General features: G+C 39.5%; 1 protein-coding gene across 2 annotated transcripts in view; it reads right to left on the bottom strand.

Annotated features, from left to right (window-relative positions):
• Positions 1-316: 316 nt before the first annotated feature.
• LOC130166724 (plakophilin-3-like) overlaps positions 317-17,474 on the bottom strand; it is a 41,398-nt gene continuing 24,240 nt past the window's right edge. For both annotated transcript variants that reach the window (XM_056372456.1, XM_056372465.1), the window contains exons 5-13: positions 16,896-17,100; positions 16,581-16,740; positions 15,295-15,403; positions 14,622-14,786; positions 12,953-13,132; positions 12,652-12,805; positions 11,742-11,937; positions 11,333-11,420; positions 317-3,598 (exon numbers count right to left, since the gene is read on the bottom strand). In XM_056372456.1, coding sequence (XP_056228431.1) covers positions 3,557-3,598; positions 11,333-11,420; positions 11,742-11,937; positions 12,652-12,805; positions 12,953-13,132; positions 14,622-14,786; positions 15,295-15,403; positions 16,581-16,740; positions 16,896-17,100 — 1,299 coding nt within the window. In that variant the 3' untranslated portion in view covers positions 317-3,556. The remainder of the gene's footprint in view (positions 3,599-11,332; positions 11,421-11,741; positions 11,938-12,651; positions 12,806-12,952; positions 13,133-14,621; positions 14,787-15,294; positions 15,404-16,580; positions 16,741-16,895; positions 17,101-17,474) is intronic.

The raw sequence follows: 17,474 nt of genomic DNA, 5'->3' as shown, positions 1-17,474 counted from the left end.
GTGTTTTCATAGACTGTCTCAGCTGTTTTGTTGTAGCTTCTTCTCTAATTCTCAGCGGACTGTAGATTTATTTATTCCATCAATATGGTTCTTCCAAGAACTGTTCACATCAGTTAACATTACTGACAGAGACATAACTTTGCAAAGTGTTTCTTTCTGATGGTTGTGCAACAGGTCAAGCAGCTACATCATCTTCTGAACAACAGATATTTTGAGCAGTGGAAGAAGTAGTTTTGCTAATCAGGAGCTACAGTGTGCGATTCCACAGGTGCATGCATGTTGAATAAGACTCCATTAAAACATGTCCACTCATCTGTCTTTCACATTATCGTTTTTATTCATTCACAAAAAATTTTATTCATTTAATCATAGTTTTGGTTTTTAAAGGTCACTTTGATTTTTCATGTGATTAATTAACCCTTTAGATTTTGATTAGAGCATCTTAAAAAACATGAGCTGTAACACTAGAAGGCTGAGGTGGACAAAACACAGAGTACAGTAATGACAGGACTGGATTTAGAGCTGTGGTACTTTAGCTGATACTGATCCATTAACCTATGCCTGGATCAGCACCAATACTGATCCTTAAGATCAGCTCAGGACCTCTCTAGTATCTGAACATATAAGAGCCCCAAGATCCATAGAGGTACAACAACACTGTTGTTCAACTGTCAAATAAAACATGTATTTATTATGTTTTCACCTTTACCTCCAGACAAACTGACAACAACAACTATTATATTTCAACTCTGAGACCAAAGTTTATCTTCCACAAGGGAAGGGGAAGATACATTAAAATACTAGACAGCAGAGCCAGCAGTAAATCACCAAAGGGCTTTGTTGAAATAAGACTCCTCTTCCCAGGACGAAGGTGCACATAAACAGGCCAGTCTACTTGGGAGCTGGAGTACAAGCTGCTGAGATGACCTCCAGTCTCAACATTTTAGGAGCAAATTTCCGAAAATACACTATCTGGAATAACTGACACTGTTTTGGAAATCTAATTGGTTATTTTCTCAAAGTATCAAAACCTAAGTAAGGAGATAGCCTTGTGTAGAGTAACAACAGCATATGAGCAGTAAACTTGCTGGCATATGTGGACTACAAAATTACAGAACAAGGGAAACAATTTATGAGCCAAAATAACAAAAAGCACATTTAAAACAACTGCGTACTCCATAAATGATGCTGGTCTGTCTGATCTAACTTCCTGTCCTCATTGGTGCAGCTTAACCTGCTTGACAAACTGAAGGAAGAGAATGGATGTAAAGGTTCATGAAAATAACTTCCAGCAGCATAATGGATGTGGATAATATTTACTCATTTTCTGTTTCAGGTTATGTTGAAGCCCTTCTCCTGTGTTTTTCCCACTGCAGAACCAGGTCTGGCTGAGCCCCTCCCTTCTCCCCTCCTCCTGTCCTCCCTTCCATTTAAATGCTGTGGAGCTTCTGTGGAATCTGCAGTATCCTGTCAGATAAAATCCAAGTCTGACGGCAACTCTCTCCCACACACCCATCCGCAGAAATCCCCCTGTTTACTCTTTGAGTCATTCACCCATCACAGTTCAGAAATTATTTTGAGGCTTCTCCTTTTTAATCAAGTTTTTTTTTTGACTGGACTGATTATATGGGGCAGAGTAGAAGTGTGTGTGTTTTTTTTTTTTTTTTTTTTAAATAACACAATTTTTACCATCTTTAAACCCATACCACTGCACATACAGTATAGTTTTCAAGGTCATGAGTCACCTCATTGGAAATTCCAGATCCTTTTTCGTTGCTGTGTATTGGTTAATACTGTGTTAGATTCGATGTAGATTAAAACCTAACTGCAACTCTACCCCTCTAAGAGCTCATTTGTACACACTGAATGTAAATGGTTAAACCATGTGTTTGATGGTTAATATCTAAGATAGATAATTTTACCTACAAACAGCCATCAGCTGTCAACTCTGAGGCCTTACAGTAAGTACAGTGGTGCCTTGAGCTAAATGCTAAAGTTAGCATGTAAACGTGCTTACAATAACAATTCCAACATGCTAATATTTAGCAGATAATGTTTACCGTCCGTATTAATCATCTTAGCATGTAAGTATGCTAAGATTTGCTAATCAGCGCGGTCCCACAACGGTGGAAATTAGGAATGACATTTCTATGTAGGTTGTTTGATTTTCTCTCTAAGGCAAGGTAAGGTAAGGCACTTCAGTAGATACAAAGCAATGACATTCACACGGGCTGATGTTCAGCGTGAATTCCGACTGTCTACAGTAACATGTTCAGTCTGTTACTAGTGCAAACTGTCACATTCATTTCAGTACAAAACTAGTCTATACAGTGCAGCACTGTACATAAGGTTAATTGCTCGCCAGCCTATTATTTCTGACCTACTGTACAAACAGTGTTGCAAGTCACCAGCTCCACTGCTAAAAGCTGCTGATTCGCTCACTGACAATGGTGAGTCAGTATAGTCAGTTCACTTTGAAAATTCATCGATAAATATTTGTTCATACACCTCTAGTCTGATGGAAATGTCATTCGTTTTTCAGGTGTTTGGTCATAAACCAAACCAAATTCAAATTTTGACCTGATCATCATCAAAGTCAGGGCACAACTGGGACTCTAACATCCAGGCTAATCTCTACACATTTATAACAGACGGCGAACACTGTTACTGTTTTGTGTAAATATATTTTTTCTGTTTACTGTTTTAATAATACACACAAATACCTCTTCATAAAACATCCAAAAAAAAAAGCAAAGAATCTTCATTCTCAAGAGTTAGTCAATGCACTAATTAAGTCTATGTGAAGAAGAAATAATATGTACAGTTATGGTGCAGGTTTGAGGTCTTTGTTTTGCACCTGGCGTTTCCTCAGAACATCTGTTGATCACCAAGAAGCTCAGGTTCTTCCACCTGACAGAAAAGACTTTAGTTTCTATATTTCCATACTTTTCTATATAGCATGATTGCTTAATTCCTTCGTTTTTAAAACAGAATGAACTTGAGATGATGCAATGTGCAGAGGGCCCTGAAAGTGTGTTTGACTTTGCTCTCTCTGCTCCACTGTTTCTCTTTATCTCATTTTTTTCCACCTACCCTCTCCACTTTTGTCCACACTGCTTCACCCACACTCCACACACTGACTAGATGTTGAGTTAATGTGTGTGTGTGTGTGTGTACCATTATATATCAGCAACATCAGTCCAAAACAAATGGAGTCAGTGCTAGCAAACACCCATATCAGTCAAACCCTAATACACACACACACACACACACACAGTATACGGTAATTTTGGGGGTGAAGCCACTTTGATTTGTGGAAACCATCAAGTTCCCGTCATGACAGTCAATCTTCTGCAAACTAAGCCAAGTTAACAACCACCTACAAGAGGGCAAACTCAAAGTCCATCACTCCAGTTTATCCAGTCCATTTTTCCCATTCCTTAAGTCGATCACTGTGAGATAATCTGCTCATTAAAACCTTTTGTTGTTCCTCCTCTCTTCCTCACAACAGCTTTGATCCAGAGGTCAGAAACTCAGGAAGAATCATGTCACATGTTTAGATGGTGGCGTCTGTGAAGTCTCGTCTGGCAAATCCTTTCTGAAAAACACAGAGAAACAATATGAATACAACAACAACAAAACACAGTAAACATGTTCCAGAAGAACGATGCAGTGACATTTACACTCAGCTTGTGCTACCGTGTACCACCAACTTTTCATCTGCATATTTAAGTCTTTACTCACGAACAGCTTGTTTAAAACTCTGCTGCTATGTTTACTCTGATTTTAATGTCAGTACACCTTCCATTTTTTTAACAATTTTTTTTTAACAATTTTTAAATTATTTTAATCACCTAAGAAGCAGTACAAAGGAAAACCCAAGGCTAACCTTCACAATTTCTGTATTTTTGCATTTAGCCACAAACTAAACTTACTTCAAATGCAAAGGGGACCGAGCTTTTGCAAATGTGACCCTGCAACAGTTCACTATATACAGTGTGTGATTCTTGATTAAAGACAAGCGCCCCCCCCCCGCTGTGTTCTGAGGTGAAGTCTTAGGGTTATGGTGAAGCATCACAGAGATAACTGGTTGGGTTCAGGCTAAGACTGGGTTCGAGGAAAGAAAAAATAAAGAATCCACCTGCTTATTAGCTGAATGTATATTCTAGTCCGCTACCCCATGTTTTATATTAACCAGTGCTTTTTGTTAACCTACAACTGATTAATCTAAAGTTTGTCCTTTGTTTTCTGTTTTATCTTTGTTAAAGCAGTATTGATTACTTGTGTTGACTGCAGGGACAGTGGAAGAAGCTGAAAATGAAACATTAACAGTATCATCAGCGACATTATCACCTTATAAAGTTGTTTCAGCAAACATGTTGGCTTTTTTTTTTTTTTTAAACACACCCAGCAGATGCGGAGCAGCGTTAGTATTCGTTTGGAAGCTTGTTTTGAAGTTGCAGTCTGCAAAACCAAGACAATGACTTCAAAGACAAAATGCTCTGTAGAGCTAAGGGGAACAGCACAAACCAGCCCCACCCATTCGTTATGGTCTGTTTCTTAAGGTGGAGTGGCCCAATAAAGTTCAGATCAGTCTCTTTTAAGATGAGGAAATATTCATTTTGTCCAGAGAGTGGCTCTAAAGAAGAGCTCATGGACAGTTACAATACTGAATGGATTTGCTCTCTGGGAACCATGAACAACCACAGCAAGTTTCACGGTGTTCTGTTCACTGGTTTACCAGATGCTCTGGACCAGTTTGTTTGCACTGTGACTTGTGAAGACAGTCGGAGTGTGAAGGAAGTTTTGTTTTGTTTTGGCTTCATACAGGGGGAACATAACAGTGATCGCCATGTCCGCTGACCCAAACTCCTCTTTCATTCAGAAGGCACAAAAGAGACAAACCCATTCCTGCTGAGAGTGGTCACACAAAAACTCAAACTCAACAAAGCCCAGACTAGACACCAGCAATGAAAGACACAAGTAGAATATCCAGGAGATGAAGCAGGGATCATGATGTAGAGGAGTGTCGTCACTGTGTTAGACAAAAAGAAAAGTTTTTAGGCTTGTTAAATCTTTAAAGTCATGCACGAGTATTTTTGATATAGGGATTTTTCTTACTCTTACAATAAGAAACCCTTACCATCAGGCATTAGAGGAGTAAGGTATTAACAAATATAATCAGCCTGACAGTCCACAGCAAGATGGTAAAAGATCATTCTATAAAAAGGAGCTGCTTCGCCTGTTCGTGTCCAGGCTGGTGTAATCCTGTTATCCTCTCACTTTGGATCTGTATCAACTTCTACTATTAAATTCTTCCTTATCCAACACAGTTGATGGGAGAGCAACAATATGCTGTAATCAATCAGGTAGCACCTTTAAAGCTGCTTTAATCAATATCTTTATATTAAAACTGGAATAAATTACAATGTATAATGTGAATGGGGACATTGGAAGAGATGAAGCCACAGAGAATTATCAACCAGCTGCTGAGAGAACTACAGTTCCCCTCAGCTCTACAGTGCTTGAGCATTGTTATGGTTTTACAGCCCAGAACTTTACTGTTTTAGTTCAGTTTTCAAGCAAAAACATTTCACATCCCACTGAAATAAAATATACACTTCCCAAGTTCTAATCCTGTGTCCTTGCGTTAATTGTTATCTCTTAGTATTTGCCAAATAATAGTCAAAAAGAGATCATTTCTCAAACAGAAATCTTAAGTTTCCCTCAGATTGATTTGAACAATTTGATAAAATCCCTCTCATAATAACAACCTGCTCACATCACAGAAGTTAAAGATGCTCTAACTGCTGTTTAGCTGTAACTTTAAAAGCAGCTGCCCAACACCAAACAACAGACACACAATGTTAGCTACCAGCTGATGAACATAGGTTGTTGGTGGAGACCAACAGAAGGAGATAAGGGGAGTTAATACTGGACCGATTACATTCATCAGAGCGACACAATGAATGATCATGTATCTGCTGCATGAGTAAATAGGCATCTGTTTGGTAACACGTTCGTCAAATTAACTTTATAAGGTATAATATGTAGGCTAAGTGATGCATTTACAGTTTGTTGTGCTGCCTCAAAGTGGCGAAAAAGCAGTTGATACCGCTTCACAGTAAATCTCTGTCCACAGTCTAGTAGTAGTATGTTTACATGTTCTGTATACAGTATAGTTACTATACTTTCCTTGTGTTTTACTTATTCTGTACATCTGTTTTATTTGCTTTTATTTATCTTAATCATTTGTAAAGTACTTTGTTCAGCTCAAGCTGTGTAAATGTGCTCTAGAAATAAAGTTGACTTGACAGTCCAAAGACGTACAGTTTAGCTTAATTGGTCATTCTGATTTGCAGGTGTTAATGAGAGCGTGTGTCAGCCCTGAGATTGATGAGTGACCTCTCCAGGGTGTCACTGCCTGTCACCCAATCTCAGCTGGGATGGTCTCGACTCTAGCCCCTCCCCTCCCTGTTTATAGCAAACATGAAGAACACTTGGGTCCTGCCGATTATTTACCTTCCAATAATAACATGTTAAGTTCTTCAAGTAACCTCCTGACTCCATTACTGTTTACTGTAAAAACACCAGACAGATTTCGCATTATTCAAATTTGACTAGATCTTCACCAGCTGCTTTCTCTTAATCCCATGTAATAAAAACATAAAATGTAAAATCTGCATTTCCACTCATTTCCCAATGTGTGACATGACTCTGCGATCTATTTGGTATCAGCTACAGAGAAAATATTTGCACTAGCACAGCCAAGTGTCCCTAGATAAGGCATGGATAGAAGCCAACAAGGTCTAGGCCTCCAGAGCGGAGCGAGGGAGGCAGGAACAGGACCAATGGGAAGAGAGGAGTGGAGGTCAAGTGGGTTAAAAAGCAGATGTGTACATTCATAAACCAGAAAACCATCTGGTGGAGATAAAAATTTAGAGAACAATGTCAGCCAACACCCACACATCCTGCTCTCCATTAAACTCCAGACTCCCGTCTTCATTCAAACGTATCAGTGTAGAATATCTTATTAACGGTGCAATGTTGTTTTTGGTTCTGTGTTCTGTGGACCATTAAGTACTGCAGGCTTCTCAGTCCCACTGCACCAACAGGACTGTGATTAGTGAGGTTGTCAATCAGTAAGAAAAGCCATTTAAGACAACAGCAATCACCCAAGACAATTATGTATACCAAACAATATTTGTATTGAAATCAATATAATATGTTAACTGTCACTTTAATACACTTAAATATCTAATTTAAAGTTACGCTACAGGCAAAGACTGTAATTAATCCAACTAATCTTTCTAGCAGGAGTTTGGCTATTTTTTTCATCCATCTTGATTGGTTAATTAAAATTGATATTTTTCAATTACAGATAACAGCTATAGGGGAAAATCTCTACGCTAGTTTGATTCAAGCTTTATCTAAGGCTTTAATGATCTAGCATTCTGTCTCTGTGGCAGAGAGAGCAGTAAATACCACACCTACATCTAGAGACCTGTGGAGAGATAAAGATGCAGACAAATGTTCTTCTTCATCCACACCTTCCTCACCTCACCGTTGTTGGAGCAAAGGGGCTTAAGTGATAAAATAGACCTGGATCCAATTCTCTGGACTGTCTGCCTGGACTCTGTTTCTTGTTTTATTTTGAAATTACTTTCCTTATTTTGTTGTCTTATTTCTTGCCTCCCGCTTCTTTTATTACCCGCCCCACCCTAATCTGTTGCACCTGTGTCTCGTTACCTCCCCTCCTTGTGTATTTAGTCTTTGTGTTCTCCTCCGCTCTTTGTTTTGCTCCTGCATCATTCTCCAGTGTTTTTACTTTCCTGCTTGTAGTTACTGTTTTTGTTCCCGTCTGGTTTCTGATCTTGTTCCCTGTGTTTTTCCCCAGTGCTCCTGCCTACTTCCAAGTTTTGGACCTTTGCTGAGTATCTTCACTGCCTTTGTACGTGTCTGCATCCGAATCCAAAAATCACAGAACTTTGAACATTCACATTCACCCACCCCAGCTGATGAGCAAATAAAAACAGATGTACACCTCCAGCAGAATCTGCTCTGTGCTATTTGGTGGAAAAGATGGACAGTCACACATCTGGTTGCTCAACAGCACGATCGCCAAGTAAAGCTGACATCTGGGGAATTCAGTTCAGATCCTGCATGCTCCCTCTGTCTTTGTTTCTTTCTCTGCTACCGTGCTGCATACAACCACACTTCAGCTCTCAGATCTCAGCATTAGGAGTGAGCGAGTATAACGAGATCTGCCAAGAAATTAGAGGCCAAGACGGAAACTCAGTCTCCTGCTTCTTGCTCATAATCTTTTGTCTGCTTGCTCTCTCTCACACTCTCAAACTCCCTGCGGATAGGCAATTCACCCAATATACCCCCTCCCTGAATACATGTTGCTAAGACACCATCTGTTTGATAATGTTTTGATTTGATAAAAACGTTAAGGCAAAGATGTTTTCAGGGTGAACCGTTGTTATTAGTGTTTAGGTGCCAAATAGTGAACAGAGGCATCAGCTGATTAACTGTTAATTTCATCTGACTGACATAGACACTAAGTAATTGTTGAATAGTGTTGCACATCTTCTCAAATGAAAGATATTATCATCACAACAGATTATTTGATTTCTAGACAAAAATTATTTCTGAGAGATGAACAACGTTAGTCAGAGCACAGGAATATTTGAACTACATGTATGTGTAGAATCAGATTGCGATTATTTTTACATTTAAATATTTACATTTGCATTACATTACATTTGAAATTTCAGTTGGAATGATCAGTTTTGCTTTTAATTTTCACTGAAAAAAAAAAAATGATGTGATTTTTGTTGGGTCTGTACTAAACAGTTTCTTTACAATCAGAGAATGTGATTTGTAGGCCGGGGCATCTCTGTAGCACCACAACATGTATGGTGCCCACAAAGCACAACGTTGTGACACATTTTACCTTTATCAAAAAAATTGCAGCTTCTGTGATTTGGATGTTGCACTTGGCCATATTGCGATTTCAATTATATTTCGATTAATTGTGCAGCCCTAATGACAGCTGATGTTTATATTTTGTTGGTCTTAAGTTGTGTTGTTGAGTAACCAAAATCCAACGTCTTCCAAATGTCTTGCGAAGCTGGAAATTCACTTTGGCTCTCTACAGCGGTGGCTACATTAAGAACTAATAGACAAAGTCCAATGTCATTTAATTATCAAAGACACTGTTGGTGTTAAGTTAGGCTTGCAGTTAATTACAAGAGAGTCTGAGTTCAAACTGAGCTCTGAACCAATGATTTCATGAGCATAACACTACACAGTGTGGAAGGCACGAGACTATTATTATCTCAGTTCACTGTAGGTGTTGAGACAGCAAGTCCCAAAAGTTGCCGCTTCACCATTTAGGCTGCTAACTAGAGTGTTTCTGATGTATTGTTTTCTTTCTGATCACAAATGTGTATATCCCCAGCACTGTAGGTGTGGGTGTAAACTACAACCTCAAGCTTATATGGCAGGCCTGCTCACAGGGAATCAGCTACAGTGAATGTGTACAGTGGTGTCAAAACAAACACGCAGAATCTTTTTATTGCACTGATGTGGAGTTGGTTCTAATTGCTAGTGTTTGAGAATGTAGATGTTTTTTTGAATGGTGATACTTCAGGTGTCAAAGTTAGTTTGTGGTATTTTCCATCTTTGCTGTCACAGGTTTTTATCTTTGTTAACAGTATACAAGTGCGGGGGGGGGGGGGGGGGGGGGGGGTTGCTGGGAAAGTGCCAGGGTTCACTGGGAAAACAGATACTGAGTCTGAGACTTGAGCCAAACACTGAGTCAGAAATCACCACCAGCCCTGGAAGAAAGCAGGGCCCCTTGTCTAGATATAATGGGTAGAGTTAATGTCTTGGAAGCCTGTCTTACAAACACTGGAGGCCAAAAGTTTTACTGAAGACTTTTGTGATCTTTTGTTTGAGCCTCAATTTCATTTTACCCAGAACCTCTCAGTAAGGTGACTCCAGGTCAGTAGACAGCACTGCAGAGACCACTGAATGGAATTAATGATGTTTTGGCTGCTTCCAGTCACTGGCAGAGAACTCATCTTAAGAAAACTGAAGAATGGTTCTTCTTCCATGACACTGAGAGAAGCAGACACACAGAGAGATAACAGCGCTCACTGCTGCTGCCCAACAAAAACTCTGCGGAGAGAGATTTTTATTGAACCTGTTTGGTGCAGTTCAAACAAGCTCTGGTGCCATGACTGGTTCACAGTGCTTCCAAATCATCTCTGATGTGTTTCAAACCAGTGGCTGATCCACTGTCAGCATCAGGTTAAACACTTGCTTCCACTATACAAAGAGGTGTGAGGTGGGGCTGAACCATATATATATATATATATATATATATATTATATATATATATATATATATATATATATATATATATATATATATATATATATATATATATATATATTAAAAAAAAAAAAATCACATTACAATTATTTTGAAAGATATTACGATATGAGTCACAATGTAATTGGCACTGGTAACTTTTGCATTTCCAGTTTCCCAGAAAAAAATTATTAAATGATGATGATGTGATTTTTCCCTTGATGTTCCCTTATGATCTGTAGGTGGCATGTCTGTAGCAACACATTGGTTCATTTATGGTATATTGTGACACATTTTACCTTCATCAAAAACCTGCAGCTCCTGTGATTTGGACATTGCACTTGGCCATATTGTGTTTTCAATAACATTTGGATTAATTATTCAGCCCTAGTGTGAGGTCACGTGCATCTGTAGATGCACTATGACATGGAGACCGACATTCAAATCCATCTGCACTAATCAATAAATATATATATATATATAATATATATATATATAATATATATATATATATATATATATATATATATATATATAATATAATATAATATATCAATTTTATATTAACAATGGCTCAGATAACTATTTGTAATGTGAAAGAAGTCACTGCCAGTGTTCACCTCTGCCTCCTAGATGCCCCAAGAAATTCTCTCTTTGGACTTTGGATTAATTGGAAGACATCAAATTAGGCTCCGGGAAATTATGGAAAGCATTTTCATGATAACCTGAAATTTTATAGGCCAAACAATGAATAATATAAAAATAAAGAAAATCGGCTCATTAATCATCAATAAAGACATAAACTAGTTGCTCCCCTTTTTCTCCGTTTTGGCCTGAACCATGATTTCAAGTGCCGGTTGTTTTACAAAGATGATGTGTTTGCAGCTGTGTATATATGATATTTAAATTATTTTGTAGAATGTCTGATATCAGCAGCTGTGGATCTCACCAGTTTGTAGTCTTTGTGCAGCTTGTTGTACTGGAACATGTTGCAGAGGACAGTTGAGGCTGCTCTGGAAGCTTTCAGACTCCCAGAGCTGAAACAAGACGCAGTGACAGACAATTAGAAACAAGGAGGAAATACCAGAACATAAACAGAGGGGAGAAACTCAGTGATAATCACGAACAAATTAGCAAAAGGTTCTATTTTTGTGTGACCTGTGGTTAAAAGGGATAGGAACGTCATAAACAGGAAACACTGTGGTCACTGAGCGGTCACAGCTCTGGTATAAGGAGCATGAGGAAAAGGCCTCTTTCTAAAAAACGGTTTCATAGATTATAGAACATTATTGGTGAGTTAATGTTTACTCCTCCAGCAGCAGCTCTGTTTTCAGTATTACAGTGGAAGTCAGTCCTACCTGCTATCATGGAATGACTTTATGCCGACCAGTTTGGGCAGGCCGTTGAAGTACGAGATGTCACGTGCGGCTATGGAGCTGCAGGTGACCAGGTGATTGAGGGCTCCACAGATGTTGACCACCACCTCGCTGGATGGTGTTTTCTGAAGACCATCGCTCGGAAGCTTGGACACCAGAACGTTCACCATGTTCTTTGCTGCAAGGACAAAGAGGAAGGGTGTCTGAACTGTTTGTGGATAAATGCTCTGACCTTTCAGTAATTTCATCCTTTGAAAAGGTCCACCTCTGTGAGTTTGGTGTTTCACATAATTTATGTTCTTATCGTTTGTTAATGTACAGAAACCCAGGAGTAACCTCAAACTGAACTTCGAATTCTCCTATTTTTTGTGAAAGGAAGAATAAAACCATCTACATATTGTTAGTTACCAAATTGGCATCTGTCCCTTTATAATATTCAATATTTGGGAAGACTCATAATGTTCCTAAGTTGGAGTTTTCCCAGGAGCACAGTGGCCTCAATAATTGTGACCTGGAAGAAGTTGAGAAACACCACGACTCTTCCTAGAGTTGTCCATCCAGCCAAACTGAGTAACTGGGGACGAAGGGGCTTGGTCCTCTGACTGTGAGACTCAAAGCTGTAATTGCTGCCAAAGGAGCTTCTACAAACTACTGAATTAAGGCTCTGAATATGTTTTGTAAATGTGAGATTTCTGTTTTTGATTTTCAATAAATTTGCAAAAACCAAAAACATGTTTTCACTTTGTGACTATGGTTTATTGGATGATTGGCAGAAATCGTATCCATTTACAATTAAATCTACCACACAATGAATCATAAAAAAGTAAAGATATCTGAGTGGGAGAGTTTCTAGCCCAAAGAAGACAGGAACACCCTCTAGTATGCGTCTTACCCGTGTGGTCTTTGTTGTTGGAGTGTCTGGCCAGATTTCTCAGCAGGCCGGTCAAAGACCTCAGCTCCATGTCACTGTTGGTGTCTAACAGATCCAGCAGGATGGGCAGCATCCGCTCTTGCTCCATCACTACACCACTCATTACTGATGACCACTGTCAGAGAGGGACACAGATCACATGAGCCTCTACTGAGATTCTCTTGCTGATTGTGAATCCAAAAGCAACAAAAAAAAAATAGACAGATAATTTCAAAATCTAAATATACACATAGTTAATATGTCTATGACGTTGAGAGCCTACCCTGGCGTCTCCTGTGGTGATATTCTGCAGCGCTCCTATAGCAGCCTCGCGGCTAGTGGAGCTGATGTCCCTGTTTTCTAGAACAAGCTTGTACAGCGCCACCACCTTAGGGTGCCAAAGCCACTCAGACCCTTTAGGTTGTCGGGACACCTCAGACAGTATGGACAGGTTCTGGTTACGCTGCCATGGAGAAGGAGACAGAGAAAAAAATGATTTATTGTATAATAACATACAGTACATTCCGTTTTCTCATATCAGTTTTTCTCTTGTTTTATTATAGTGTTATAGGGACTGAGCATCTGTGTGCTCTGCTAGATAATGTGGAGAAGAGGCAGAATATTTAAACACACACACACACACACACACACACACACACACACACACACACACACACACACACACACCAGGATGGACACACCCAGTCCGAAGGTGTGGACAAACAACAAGGAAACACACACCACCATGGTGTTATCAGCTATTAAAGCCAGTTTCCGGCGGGAAACTTGAGGCCATAAATTCCAAAGTCAAATCTGCCCAACAGGCTGATATTCATCAGACCTCTTTTCATCTTCTTTGGCAAAGTCTACTCTTTTTTGCTGTTTTGTAATTTCTGATTTTCTTTTTGGACGCCGCCAACAGAGTTTGACTTCATCCAGTGTCCTTCAGTCACTGAGACACCAATTTCCACAGATAATCCTTGCACCAAGTCAGAGGCACTGGCCTTTGTGTTAGCATTGCAAATTGTGTGTGGCGTAATTTTTGGAGAACAGTCACTGTGCCTTCTGTTATTGGTAGTGCAGCTCTTCCTATACCTGCTAACCTGCTGCACCTGTGTTTCAGCTTCTGTTCATTCGTCTACTGATGCTATTGTATCCATCCATCTGTCTGAAGTCTAACAGTCTGGTTTCTTACTTGTTCAGGCAGTTCCTTACATGGACACAACGCAAGATTAAAGTGAGGAATGTGGTGTTCACAGGTTATTTTATAACATTGTTCATTACATTAACCTTAACTGGAAATCACAGATGTAATTACATTTGTTGCAGTGAAGTTGCACTTTAAAGCCCTTAATTTCAATTATCTTACACATTCGCTCTCTCCTGAAATCCTCTACATTTCAAATAAACATTAAAAACATAATAAAAAACAAAAAATTATCATAATACAATTATTGTAAGATCGTACAATTTTGAATCATTTAACATTTAGTGATATTGCACTGGAGTCTTCTCAGTATACTGCTAATATATAAACGTAAAGAAAAATGTCTGATTTGTGTCTGATTTTCTAGTTACAGAAACTGGCCATTAACTCTATACCTTGTATTTTAAGACAAGAAGAAAGGGAAGAAGGTCTAAAATCAACATTAACATACTATCACCTTTTAAAGTCACAGAACACAGTTGTCTATTAACACATCTACCAGACACAGAGCAACATGAGAATTAGTGTTGAATATAATTCCAAAATAAACTGATAAAAGAGTTAGGAAGTTCTCTGTGGGTTTGTCACTTGAAGACATACACATAGTCACATACACATAATCATTTCACCCTCTTAATATAAAAATATTGATCATTGCACCTTTTAAGGATGTTTGAATATCCCGGAATTCATTATTTAGGATTTCAGCTGATTTAATAATTGGTGACAGTGTGATGAATTTTACCTCAGTGTTTTTTTTGCTGTAAAGAGTAAAGCAGTCGATGGTCGTGTTGTCCCTGGAGGCGGAAGCTCTCGTTTGTCCCTCCAGACGGAGTCGGACTGAGGGAGGAAGCTCTGTGTAGAGCTGGTAGGACAGATTCCTCATCACACACAATGAATTCTCCAAACCCTGAACATCAAGAGAGACAGAGAGGGTGGAGGCAGAGAGAGAAGGAGAAAGGCAAACAGAGAAAAGGCTGAAATTGGCTAACAGTAGGCTGAATGAAAACATGACACAATGATGTCACAAATGTGTAAATTGGTGTATTATGTCATCAAAGTGACATTTAGCGACCTTTCGACTGGTCTTTAGCTACTTTCCATTGAAAGTAGTTGATAGCAGCAGTTTCACAACAGCTTTCAACTATGTCCTCAATTTCGCACTAATTATTATAGATTCACGTGTTCAATAGGAACAAGAGATATCCTGAGCTGATCCTGACCCTAATTATAGGTCAGCTAAAAATAAATCTGATCAAATTCTGATCCCAACTTCTTCTTTTAGGCGTCACTGAGCATCACTTTCAGTTTCACAAAGGTTGCTGGCAGCAGGTCAGATGCTTGATTCAGATGATTACTATGTACAGTGTAGCAAAGTCAAAAAGTACTGAGTGCAGGAGTTTTTTTTATCCTTTTACCTTGTCATCAGCCTTCTCCTCTTGTTCAATGTAGGACACCAGAGAGTCCACCAGGCCTCGCATGTCTCTCATCTTCTGTCTCGTCCTCTCATTCACTGAGCTCAAGTTCCTGTCCCCACACACACACACGCACACAAACACACACGCGCACACGCACACACACACACACGTGCACACGGACACACACACACACACACACACACACACACACACACACACACGCATGCACGCACGCACGCACGCACAGGTTTTATTTGTTAAGGTTTTATCCTCAGGGACTCAATCATGCTTTATAAGGTGTAACCTGAATGTAGTTTCAGTTGCATATGATAAAAATGAGGTTCATATGTACCATATATCATATATACCGAATTGTACGTTGAGATAAGACATCTAACATTCTGCTACAGAGCATGAAAGATGAAATATGTAATGTCAGTGTAAAGAGATTGTAAAAAGAGATTTAAATACTTTAGAGTGATTCAATGAATAAAGAGCTGGTTCAATAAATCACACTGAAGTTTTGTTTCCAAATCTTAGTTTGTTTTCACATAGTTTTGTTGTCTCATCACTAACATTCCTGTCATTTCAGATCCTGCCTCCCAATTAGACCGTGCACTCTGCTAATCACCTTCAGCTGGTTTCTCCCCCCCATCTCCAAACCTGTGGCTCATTCTCTCATCAGTCCCTCAATATATATACCAGTCCATTTTCCCTTGCTCTCTGCCAGATTGACTCGTGTCTTACTGCCAAGTGGTCCAGCGTTACTGGCCCTGTGCTGCCTGTTTCTGACCTAGCCTGTCTGTTTTTGGACCTTTGATCTCCTGCCTGCTCCCCTTTGGATTTTTTTGCCTGATTATCTGATTGCCTGGTTTGTTACTTCAGTAAACTGAACTTTCTTTGAGACTCTGCTGCCTCATTGTCGCGCTTTTGGGTTCCCATCAGTCTGTATTTGTATAATAATACTCTGTTTTCCCTCCAAAAACAGTTAAATGATAATAACAATAATATAATTAAGCAAAGAAATAAAAGAATGCTAAAGAAGGCTAACTGTCTCTGGTTTAACGAACATGTGACTCTCTGACTTTTCATCACAGTGCTGTAAAATGAATCACTTCCAATAGCCTCATCTGTCCTTTTGTGTGTGTCATGCTCATTAGCAAACAACAAGTGACCAATTCAAACGTTTGAATGTTTTACCACGATATCCACAGATTAACTCGTGTAACATTCAAACCAGTGTTAGGCACAGGTAACAGACTGAGCAGGGTCTTCTCTGGAGTCACCTGAGGCAGCCGGTGGTGTTGTAGAAGATCTCCCTCTCAGATGGGTTCAGTGGGATGCTGTTGCACAGAGGAATCAGTACTTTTTCTGTCAGCTCTGGTAAAGCTTCTTTGGACAACTTCTCCTTCAGGTTGTCTCTGGAGGACAGATTCCACAGGACACCTGCAGCCGCAAAAGGTTTTGATTCATTGTCTGAATAACGAATTTAAGATGGTAATACAAACTGTAGATAAAGATAAATCACTGAATCATCAGTCCATGGATACAAACTCATAACCATGGTTCAATTCAGTGTGAAACCAGAAGACCATTACTACCTGTGATGGTCTTTCGAAGCTCCTCGTCCGGTTCGCTCAGGATGCTGACGAGAGACGTCACTCCACCGGCATTGATGAGCGCCACCTTGTTGTCACTGTTCTCGTAGATGAGGTTCCGCGTGGCGCCGGTGGCATAACGCTGCACCTCTCGGTTGTCACTGGTGAAGAGCTGAACCAGAGCTGGAACACCGTGCAGCGTACGGACCTGAAAGACGTACATCAGGCTACAGACTCCACTCAAACTTTAAAATGTTCACAAGACTGTACACTGCTTTCACCTGACTTTAATTTGCTTTCTTCAACTTGCAGATTCCCCTTTAATTTTACCACAGTGTGAGCAAACAGTACATCATCATTCTTAACTGTTGACAGAACTATTTTATGGCCAATTACACATCTCCTCATGAAAATGTGATCTTGGTATGTTTCTTTCTGTGGGCTGAGTTGCCTCTGTGGTTAAGACTGCAGTCTCCTAATCAGAAAGAGGCCAGGGAGCACTTAGCAGCTCACTCACCGTTTATTCAGGAACTACTTTCTCTTGATGTTATTATTCTCCACTGAAAGTGTCTGTAACTGTGA

Source organism: Seriola aureovittata, chromosome 1 (genome assembly GCF_021018895.1).
Source record: "Seriola aureovittata isolate HTS-2021-v1 ecotype China chromosome 1, ASM2101889v1, whole genome shotgun sequence".
In the NCBI taxonomy this organism is placed as follows: domain Eukaryota; kingdom Metazoa; phylum Chordata; class Actinopteri; order Carangiformes; family Carangidae; genus Seriola; species Seriola aureovittata.
Note: the sequence above shows the minus strand (reverse complement) of the source record. Positions and strands in the feature narration are given on the sequence as shown.